A 12149-nucleotide genomic window follows, 5' to 3' on the forward strand; every position below is an offset into this window, starting at 1 on the left:
GCAGTAGCAATGTCCACAAAAAAAATCCAGTAGAAGGAAACACTTGACAATGAAATATAAAATCATGTACAACAAGTTTAAACAAGGTTTAATAAACCACAAAGCTTTCAGATAAACGTCCTTCTCCAGTGTGTAACAAATAGTTAAAACCATTCCCATTTTATACACACCTACATTAAAAGTAAGATCATGACACAGCTTCAACAAGAAAATAACTCTCCTAAAAGGTATACAACACCCTAAACATATATAAAACTTTCAAAATATTTAATACATATCTTTAAAAATACACTCATGCTATCATATTTATAAACATATACAGAAAAATATATACAATATATATCCTAGTTCATTTCTTTTAAAATCATTTGCTTTCTTTTCAATACTGATTTTATAATTACAGATGTATTTAACCCAGGCTTAGTATCTGCCTGGAGCATTATTATCCATTTATATTCTTTCATCTCAAATGAGTTATTAATATCACCTCCCCTTCTGTTCGGTTAGAGAACCCAAATAACCCAAAACTTAAAACATATCCTCTACACCTTCTCTCTAATATGCATAGCAAGGGCATTAGTGTTTCCTTCTACTGGGATTTTTGTTTTGCGGACAAAGCATCGGAAATGGAAATGACTTTTGTATGCCTGATTCGTCTTTGTTAAGCCACTATTTTATTTTCTAATGACTGTTAAGAGAGTTGTGCTATGACTGATAGTATGTTTACACCTGTATTTTCTGTTACATTTCCTGTACTTCCTACACTACATTTCCAAATGGCTCTTTATAATCAGTGTCCTACTCTAATTAGCAAATAAAAAAAATACAAAATAAATAAATACACTTTCTTTCCCATGTTGTATTAACATACTGGTTTAATGTCTTAGATTTTTTTTTAGAAAGCTGATCTAGTATAACTACATTTAAACCAGTTTCAATCAGATAAAAATTAGACAGAAGCACTAAAATGCTTTTTTATTTACTTAATTTAGTTTACATTCCTTTTTTATTTTGATTTAAACCTGCTTAACCTTATATATCTGGATTCTTGAGTGTGATGTTTCTCTGCTGTTAAATGTCAACATAGCAATGGAATGCTCTGTTTCTCAACTCTGACTGCTCTTACACTAATTTTGCACAGTTGTGTTTTGTTTTCATTTTCACTTTCCTAAGATTTTCTTTTGCAGACAAGCACTTTTTATGATAGGTAATGTACTATTTTTTGGTTCATTTAATTTATCTCCCAGTGTTAAAGACACTTTTTCTTGGTTGGCCTTAATTTTAGATTCCTGGTTTCATTAACTATTTCTGAATTATCTTAAGATTGTGCTTAACTGCTTTGCTTTTAGATTTCTTTATTCTTTCTTTAGCTGCTTTTCTTCCGGTCTCTTACTTAAATTTTGTTTTGCTACTGCTTTGACTTATTTGCTACTCCTTCAACCTTTTGAAGGACTTGATTCCTGTTGTCCCCTACTCTAGTCCTCCTGACAATGTCGGTTAGTGTTGCAGCCTTGGAATTTGGTGTGATGCACATGTATTCAAGAAATATGTTTTTACTAAAATGTATGAACAAATCTTTAGAGTAATTCCTGGACTAATGACTTTAGGATAAAGGTAAAATCTCACTCAGAAATAGTTCCTTCATATCTTACTGATGTAGCTATGGTTGCCTTTCCCCTGTTTCTTGTAATATGGCTTGGTTTCATAAATGTTAAAATAAATGTTTTATGCAATGCCTGTTCCATTCTTAATAAAATATGTTTTCATTTCTCAGCTTCAGGAAGAGGATGGCTCTGCCTTTTTTTTTTTTTTTTTTAATGAGACCAAACTACACACTAAATGCACACCTTGATTGGCACTATCTACCAAACTGACTTTACCATCCCAGAGAATACTGTTCAGGTGGAAGGACACCTATTTTTTCTCTGTTCAAACTTTGTCAAGTCCCCATACAGTAAAGAGGATTCTCTTGATGCGTTTCAGATACTGCTGTTTGTTCAAGATTTCTCCCGGTTTATCATTCACCAGGGAATCTTGACATTTTCATGCAAAAAAAAAAAAATATATATATATATATATATATATTGACTTCTTTATTGATATGATGATGGGATACCCTATATGGCTAATTTTAATGAAGGGGGGGGGGGGCAATCTTAACATCCAAGTTGATGACGTGAATGATAGTTTTGCTTCCGAGTTTTTTTTCATGAACCACCTGAAGTCTATCCTTCTTGTTGCTGCTTAGTACACAGACAGACCATAAGTTTTTTTTTATTTTTTTTATTTATTTCTATTTTACAGGTAGGCAGGTAATTATTGATGGAGTACGTTTCATGATCCGATTGCTACTTTGTATTTCTTTGATTTGGGACTTTCGAAACTCTTACTTTTCATTTCCGTCATTTATACAGTGTAAATGTGGAAGATTTTAATTCTGTAGTTATGTTCATCTGATAACATGGTCTTACCGGACAACCTTCATAGCTCAGTTGATTTATACAATGTGACTCCTTCCTTTACTGCTGATTATTTAGATCCAGAACATGTTCAATATGCACAATGAAAATCAGCCAGAATGGATCAATCACATTTTAACAGCATGAAGAGGAAAAAGGTCAGCGATCTGAGCTATAGTGTAGGAGTTAATGCCACAGAAATGCTAGACTTAATCTTGTGGCTCATTACAAAAGCATGCCAGTCTGAGATCCCTCATACTCACACAAGAAAGCACCATTCTTGCCTAGTGAAATATCTAGAGCTGTCACTACCCAACATAGCTCCTTCATATGACATGACTGTGCAGTCATAAATGTTCTCTGCTATGCCAGTAATTTTCGTACAAGGCATCTACTTCAAAGCAGATGGCCAATCAGATCTGGTCTTGCAAGATAAGATTGTCCAAAGAAGTTGAATGTCCTGGTCACTGCTGGAACTGATTTCCTTTTATTGACTGCAACTATCTGGTGGACGTGCTTAGAAGGCTTCGGCGCACCTCCTGCAGTCTCGATCCTTGTCTTTTTAGCTACAGTTCTTATCGTCTTACTATTCTTGTCCCACAAACTTATAAAAATGTTGAGTATTCTCTCTTGAATGGTAAGTTCACTGATGACTTAAATGAGGTGTTAAATCACCCCAGTTCTTATAAAAACAAATATTAAATAAAACTATTCTTGACAAATTATAAACATACCTCTAACATGCCTTTCCTGGATAAAATTCTGGAAAAACTCATAATAGTCCAACTGAAAAATCATTTATCTACTCATTGTCCATATATTTGACTCTTCCCACTTGGTTTCAGAAAACATAATAGTAGAAAGAAAGCACTTATCAATGTTGGAGAAAATGTCCTCAGAGTGAAAGATTACACATTTTGCTCTGTTTTAGTATTTGTCAAAATCTGTGCTGCAACTGACTCAATGTGGATCATGAGGTGTTTCATCACTGTTTGTTAACATACTGTAATGCATGTTAATTGGTTTTAAACTGGTTTTGCTCATACCTATCTTTCAGACCTCAGATCAATGTTTTGGTAGCTAACACCTCTTATAAACTACCCTTATAGGAGGTTTTTCAGGGTTCTGTTTTAGGAGCCTTGTTGTTTGCTGTTCACATGCTCTACTTAGATAACATTATTTGATATCATGGCAAGAACTACAATATTTATGCTAATGATACACAGCTATACATTTTGTCTGACCAACCTTCTGGTTCTTCTGATGCCACTTTGGAAACAAGTCTTGCAAATATCCTAACATTGACAGGCAAGAACTGGTTGTACTTCAATAGCTAAAAAGCCTCAGTTTTAGATGCATTGAACATACAATGTACTACTCTACTATGTCGTGCACTGAGGTAACCATTTGTATTAGATGTAACGTTTATTCTCGGTCAACAAAAGTACATTATTTGGGGGTGTCTACTAATCAGGACTTCATCCCTCCTCCTCTTTCTGTCATTCTATGACCAACTGTCTGCTGTGGTAAGCCATCCTTTTTCATGTAAAGAGTAGCAGCAGGATTAAACATCTACTTCCTGCAAAGAACCTTATACTAATGTTCACGCTCTTTTCATATCAAGGTAGGACTACTATTATGCCTTGTACCTAGAAATTACTTCATTTTACTTTTTGCAACTTCATTTGCTGCAGAATGTTACTGTCAGGCTTTTAACTGAGACTCCACGTTCTACACTTACTTGTCAAGACTACAGAAGTAGGGCTTCTTAGGATATTACTTGAAGAATAAATCCCTTTAATAAGATTCACTTCCTATATTCTAAGGCATCTAAACTCAGTATTTTAAAAGTTTAACATCACTTGCCTTCATTTCAAATGGAAGAAAACAGAAGTAACACCCTTTCATCCATACTAAGTATTTACATTTAATCTAGTCTGTTAAATAAAGTTAATTTTAAAAAGTTAATTCAAAAAGAAATAAAAAAAGGAATTCTTACCATGGACGTAATAAGCTCAAGGCTTCTGAAAATTTGTTGTTGAGGAACAGGTTTAATGCCATCGTACACTCCTCTAAAGAAGTCTTCAAGTTCATTTTGGATGCCCTGATAAGAAAAATGTGTAATCCTAGGTCAGTGTAACAGTTTGCAGTAATAAACACTTTTGATTCTATATATTTATTTATTTTATTTTACATTTGTTTACCAGGATGTTCCGACTGGACACAGGTCCATTTACAGTGGAGGCCCAGGGAGGAAAGCTTTGTACAAGTAACAATAATAGTTAAACCTGTTTTACAAGTTACATATAAAAAAATAACAGCCATAAGGCGCTTTAAACAGAAATAGCAAATCTTAAATCATGCATAAAAAAGTTACATTTTGAAGTTACCAGTAGGGATTCCTGAGTTGTAGCATAACAACAGAACTCTAAGACAGTAGCTGGTTGTTAGATGTTATATGATGTAGGGATTTTATGTGATGCATGGGCATAGCCAAGAATTTACTAGGTGTGCTTTGACAGATATTTTAAACAGAGTAGCTGAAGGAGCAGAGGTTTGAGTAGGGGGAAGGTTGTTCCAGTTTCTGGCTATGGTATGGGTGAATAGAGCTTTACCTGCAGAGTTATTGGCTGCAGAGATACAGAGGAGAGATTTTTCAGAAAAGCGGAGGGGGCGATTTGACACGTACTGGGTTACAAGTTGTTTTAGGGATGGGGTTTTGTTAGGGTAATTCACAACATTTTAGGCAAGTATTAATTGGTGATATGATATGATATGAGGAAGTTCTTGCCATTTAAGCTCTCATAATGCTTGACAGTGATGGGTTCTGAAGGGGAGTTGCTAGCAAATCTGGCAATTTTATTGCAGCATGATTCAAGTCATTCAAGGTCCTGTTTTCTTGTGTGGGTAAGGATTGGTGCAGCGTACATAAGGGTGGATAGTAGGTGTGTTTGGGCTAGTGTAATTTGTGCCTGATCAAATAGGAATTTTCTATGTCTGTATAGTGTACCCATTTTTTGAGGATCTTTCTGACTGTTTGTGATATATGGACATCAAATAGTAGTTTATTATCAATTTCTACACCAAGGAGTTTGGTGTGGTCGGTGGGGGAGATGTTAGTACCATTTTTGGATGTGATTATGAAAAGGTTGATGGGTGGGTTTAGTTTTGATGGGAGCAAATGTGTGTAATTTGGTCTTGTTGGGATTGAGGATGAGATGGATCTGGGTAATCCAACTTTCCACTGAGGTAAAGGATTCCTTAGTGAGTCTTTGTAGGGTAGTGAGTGATGGTGCGGAGCAGATCAAGGGTGAGTCATCTGCATATTGTATAAGTGTAGCATGTTGGGTGGAGGTATGAAGGTTGTTGGTAAATATGGAAAAGAATAGTGGGCCTAATACTGAACCTTGTGGAACTCCTATAGTGGTTGGATGTAGTGGAGATAGTTTGTTTTGCCATTGGACAGATTGATGTCTCTCTGATAGGTAGCTTTTAAGCCAGGCTATAGTGGAAGGGGCAAAGGATAGGGAGGCCATGGAGTCTAGTAGTATTGTGTGTGACATCATGTCAAATGCCTTAGATAGGGCTAAGAATATTGCTGATACAAAGTTATTTCTGTGAAGGTTAACTGTATTTGTAAAAGACAGGAGGGCAGTAGTTGTGCTATGGTATTGCCAAGAAGCTGTGCTGTGTGGGAACGAGGAGACTGTTAAAAGTTTAGGAATTGCATAAGTTGAGTGTGAATACACCCTTCTAGTATTTTAGATAAGGGGGTAGAATGGCTATAGGTCGGTAGTTAGAGAGATCGTAGGAGTTTCCGCCTTTATGAAGAGGGATGATGTATGATACTTTCCATAGCTGTGGGATGTAGGATTCCTGAAGGGAACGGTTAAGAAGGATGGAAACAGGGTAAGATAGGGAGCTGCTATTTTTAGGAAGTTGACTGGTAGGTTATCTGCAGCAAGGGTGGTAGGTTTAAGTTTTTGCAGCAGTTTTTTAATTGTAGCGATAGGGACAGGTGAGAGGGTGAAGGAGGGGATATTGTTGAAGGTTTGGTTTGGAGTGTGAGAGAGGTTGTTTTTGTTCAGTTGAGAAGATAAGGATAGGATGGTTTCAGTAAAGTGGGGGTTGAATTGGGAGGCAATGTCTTTAGTATTATTGTTGGTGGTGGGAGTTGGAGTGGATGTTTTAACTGGGTTAAATAGGGAGTTGATGGAATGCCAGAACTTTTGGGGGTCTTGTGTGTTTGTCTTGGATGTTAAGGAAATAGTTTTGTTTATAGAGTGTGTTTGTTTTGATGAAGCAAACAAAAAGCTAGAATGTGCCCAGTGTAAAAAGAATGGCAAATTGTATCAAATTCATAACAAGGAAGGTACAGGGCAATTGTATTGTATTGGAACTGTTAATATCACACTTCTGGTTACTGTCAGAAAAAGTATGCAAAACACATGGCTAGCATACAAAACTAACCATGAACAAAAGTTAGACTTATGATAATGACAACTCTAGATAGAGCAGAGCCATATTCTTTTACAAAAGAACTAATGAAGCAGCCATTAGGACCAATTAGTGGATAAAACCTTTGCAGGCTATTAAACAACCTCTCCCTTTCCCATCATATATCACAGTGCCTTATATCTTCAGTGCATACCCCAAGGAGTTCATACACAATTAGAAACAGAAGAGAAGGAAATGAAACTTCAGACCAGTGCCACAGGCGGAGGAAGGATGGAGGGATTGTACATTATAAAGTTGCCTCTTATAGCTCTAACATTACGGCAAGTACAACACCTTTTGATTCTGATAAGAGGGGATGTTCCATACAAGATGACAGTCCCTTGCAAACAGTCTTGGGTGCACATTCCTAAGGTATTATCCTCTGGATTGCACTGGGCCCAAAGAATGTCCTGGACATGGCATTCAGCTTATAGTGCCTTGCAAAGGACTTGAGAGCTAACAGATTGTTACTGATGAACAAATGTCAAAGGACGCACGCCTAACGAAGGCTGTTATGTTACTACTGCTCTAGTGGAATGTGCCTTAAGTACTCGAAGAGGAGACATTCAGGATTATAAGGCAAAAAATCTGCAGTTAGACCACCATCAAGACCATCAACGTGGAGATTTTCTGTCTTAGGTTTGTTTTAGAGAATGTTACAAAATTGGTTGTCTTTAAAAATAATTTTATTCCTGTCAGTATAAAATCTAAGCTGCCAGCTCACTCTCATCCAATGCAGCGCATATTCTGCCTTATTAGAACAGTCAGGGAGGAAGAGTACATTAATGGGCTGGTTAAGGTATTTCTCCATGGTTGTTTAATGTTAGGCATTAAAGAAGGGTTAAGTTTCCAAGCAACTCCAGCCTTAAAAGAAAAAAATAAATAAATAAATAAATAAAAATAAAAAAAATAAAAAACAGATACAACTGATCAACAGAGATTATAATTCTGAGAAGATATATTCGCAAATGATACCACCAGAAAGTGTGTATTCCAGGAGAGGTACTTTCAATTTACTGAACGAGTTTGTTCAAAAGGAGGGAATGAAAGTTTTTTTTTTTTATTCAGCATGAATTACAAATCCCAAAACAGTACAGGATCCTGTAGAGGTATTCTAGGGAGAAGGGTGCCTTGGTACATTTAATACTGGTTTTACACACCCTCATTGATGTTAGAGTGGAATATCCTAGCCCTAAGTGGAAACTGGAAAGGGACACAAATGGTCTTTAATACAGGAATAATGAGGTCCAGAAATGAACATTTCATAAAGGTAGTCTAAAACTGAAGGCATCGGAGTAAAACTGAAAGCATCTGAGTAAAAATGATCTAAGTCAATACTTCATGGCCACAGACAGAACTAAGAAAATTTATACTTGCATATCTTGCAAGTAGAAGGCTTTTGTGACTATACAAGAAGGGATTATTGGCAATTAGTGGAAATAGACAAGCCAAGTGGTAACTCAGACAGCGAGATTATCTAGATGAACCTTACTAGTAGAATAGATGAAAAGGGTTTTGATGGGAGCAAAATCAAAGGTATCCAGGAACATTAAATCGTCTGCCAAGTACACTGCCCCCATACCTTCAAACAGGAGTATCCACAGTGACCAGTGCCTCTGGATCTAGAAAGTGTCAGGGTTCCCACAAGTAAGATTTCCCAGTACTGCCTACCAGTGTAGGTGGTGTGTTTTTGTCTGTTAAGGGATGTGAAACGGGATTTGTGTTCTAGGACCACTGAGCTCATAACACACTGTATTACCCTCATTTGTCTGGAATAAGGTCCACAAAAATGCCCTCAGCCATCAGTCTCAAAGTCATGAGGCAGCACCTGAATCTTAGATATCTGGGCCCTAGAGGCAGTATCCATTCCAGAAAGACACATGCCTAGCAATGCATTTCATCTAATTAGCATAACATCAAGTTCGGCAGCTGGGAGGGTTGCAAATAACTGCAAGATTCAGTCTTATTACCAGGCAATGAAATTATCTGAGCAGAGACTTCTTGCACAAGGTCACAGCCTACACTAAAGCAAAGGTCAATCACGCTGAACAGGAACAGAAAGAACAAGCACACTTGTATCTTGAACTTTATTACTAAATGTTAAGGCAAAATATTAGCTGTAGTCTTCTCAAGTATTCCTTACTAAGCTTTGTTCTCATTTGTTCATGTTCTATAGCTGACCCTTCTTCAATTACTGAAAAAAAGTACATCATCTTGTTCAAGTTCCTTTATAATCACATTTCTGACTGACCCCAAAAAGCACTGGATCAGCTGAACAAGAAAGCATGAAGGATTTTTTTATGCCTACCAAATTATATATAAACAGCGCACCGTAAGATTATACATTTGTCAGTGTGAAGGAGGTATGGGCCTCCTTGAAACTGATTATATGTATAGCTATGCAATTGTGGGACTACATACATGTGTGTTACAATTGGATCTAAACATAATGAAAATTCTAAACCACAAAGTAAACCAGTCTAAGATGACATCTTTGCTCAAACTAGCAGAAGCATTCCAGAAAGCAGCAGGAATGGAAATCAAACCAGAAGCTGATAAAAGTCAGGCTGCAACAGAAAGTGCCAAAGAACAAAAGAAAGAATACAAAGAACAGGACCAAAAGAAAATGATAGAAAACCGGAAAGCCCACAATTAGTGGCAAGTATAGAGAACTTTTGGAACAGCTGCATGTTGATCAAGATTTGATGCATGAATGATTAAGGAGAAGTGAATTTAACCAAAAGATGACATAATAATGACAGCTTAAGACATAGGAGTATGTACATGTAGACTGACAGAAAACGTGGGAGACAGAGAGAAATGCAGGTTTTAGAATATAGAACTACACACAGCTGCACATCTTGTTGCTGGTTGCAATACACTCATGACTAGGGGACAGTTTACTGAAAGGCACAGTAGTATGGCAAGACTGCTGCACTGGGAAATGTATAAACACTAGAACATACAGGTAATGCAGAAGCATGGAAAAATGATCCACAACATTACTGAAAATCAAGCAATTGTGATCACAAGGTCATTCAATACCAGCTGTTAAAGTAGAAGCAAAAAGAGGATTAATAAACAAAACAGATACATTTGTCCTGCTTACACCGACTGCTGTATCATGAATTATAATATAGTAATTCTAGTGTGATGCGTACTAATACAGTCAGTCATAAAACACCAAGATATGCAAGCAGAAAAGAGAGCAATATGGGATAAAAACACCCATAGTTCCTATAGTAGCAGGAGTAACAGGGCTAATCTAGAAATTTAAAGCATTCTTAAAACATACTACCAATACATATTACTATATGAACTCCAGGAGGAGTGAATTCTGTATGCACTGCAGGTGCAGAGAAGAGCACTCTTGGCAACCATAAAAGGACTGAACTATTACTAATTTCATGAACTTTAACTATACCCTGACTCAGGAATGTAGCCCATTCCTGTCATGGTATTCAAAAATGTAAAACATTTTTTTTTTAATTTCTCCAAGACAGAGAAGCCTGAAAGCAGTCATCCAAGGACAATAAGACCTTGACCCCCTATAATGGACTGCAACCAGATACTTGCATGTGGTGAACACTCTGATGGCTAAGGTAAAACTGAATGGGAGCAGCTACAAATGGCAACAACTAGCTACTAGCAGAAAACACAAGTACTTTCAAGCTTTTCCGGTGATTTTGATGTGCAAATCTGCATCTTGAAGCTATGAAATGTACATTCAGACCCAATCTGATTCAACATGTTGAATGTCCGAAAATCACCTCTTCCTGCAATGTGCAGATGGAATAGTTGCACACAGATCGTGCAAAAAGTTTGTCTAGAAATGAAGGTGTAAGGCCACTGACAGATGGAAAAATCCGGAATAGTATGTGAACTCTTTCAGCTCTAGTGGAAGCTCTTAGATGTCTCTTTTTTAATAGAGGAATTAAAACCGCATTCCTTTCATTTTCTGATGGGGTGAGAAGTTAAGTTAGGGAAAAATGTTAGGATGGAAAGATCCATAAAGGGACTAGATTACCCTGTGAATACCCCCATCTTCCAAGACCATTGTTGCAGCAGGGCAGACAGGGCAGCAGACTTGGCACAAGATGTTAGGGGGCACTATCAGCAAAGGCAGTTTGAGAGAACTCCAGTATTAGCATTCATTTGTAAAGCTGCCATTGGGCAACATTGCAGCTGTTTAACTCAGAGTATGTGTTTTAGTGATTTGCTGGCTTTGTAAATAACTATAGGAGCTGGATAATGTTTTTTGTTACAGTTTAGAGGAGTGGGTGACCAGCTTTGGGTTGAGGGGTTGACAGGACACTAAATTCAGGTAGCTATGGTTCTGACTTGATCTCCCTGTTTTTGGTAATGAAAGTCTAAACTGTCTGTTGGAGGAGACTGCCCTCAGACTGGGACAGTCTGCAAGTCCTCAAGACTGCTGCTGTCTGCCTGTGGATGAACTGCTGACTCCTGGGGAACCACTGAGGATCTCAGCCTCTAGGCCTAAGACCTTGCTATAGGTGGGCCTGGGTGCTGAGCATCATATTCCAGCTACCTCCTACTGGGTCTGTGCTGTGTATAGTAATAAAACCACATATGATGCTGGCTTCCTCTGCATTCTAGGAGAAGCATGTTGTAAAGAATGAAATGTCAGACCAGCAGCTGTGAAGACATACCATGCTTCTTCGCATCCTTAAGGTGCATATTTATCTCTTTCCCAAACAAGCGTGAACCAGAAAATGGAAAATCTGAAAAGGTCATTTTAGTGTGCTTGGTGGAGTCCATTATCCTAAGTCATATGAGTCAGTGAATTATTGCAACCCAATGCTGACAGCTCCTTCAACTGGAGTTATAAATGACAAGCACCATGATGGTGATCATATCAAGAGGCACTTGTGGTTTATGTCAAAAGCTTACATAAGGAGGATCCCTCTTGTAGCCCTAGTATTGTGTACATTTCATCTACTAGGTCCACTGGAAATTAACAATATGTGTGCCTTAGTACAGTGCCCACATGGCTAATATGGAAGATGTGTATACTTGCTTCCCAAAGATCTCCACTGCTAAGAACTCCCCAAAAAAGACAGTGGAGTTCTGGAGTCTAAATATTTATTTATGTATATAGTTATTTAGCTATTTTGTTGTATCGCCAAATTCACCACAGGGGCATCCTACTGTAGTCACCACTGTCTCTCACTT

At 37.4% G+C, this 12149-nt stretch overlaps 1 protein-coding gene across 2 annotated transcripts in view; it reads right to left on the reverse strand.

Moving 5' to 3' along the window:
• TTC39B (tetratricopeptide repeat domain 39B) overlaps positions 1-12149 on the reverse strand; it is a 1202733-nt gene that overhangs the window by 686485 nt on the left and 504099 nt on the right. For both annotated transcript variants that reach the window (XM_044077204.1, XM_044077205.1), the window contains one exon: positions 4459-4563. In XM_044077204.1, coding sequence (XP_043933139.1) covers positions 4459-4563 — 105 coding nt within the window. The remainder of the gene's footprint in view (positions 1-4458; positions 4564-12149) is intronic.

Source organism: Protopterus annectens, chromosome 7.part0 (genome assembly GCF_019279795.1).
Source record: "Protopterus annectens isolate FY-2018-M chromosome 7.part0, PAN1.0, whole genome shotgun sequence".
Classification (NCBI taxonomy): domain Eukaryota; kingdom Metazoa; phylum Chordata; order Ceratodontiformes; family Protopteridae; genus Protopterus; species Protopterus annectens.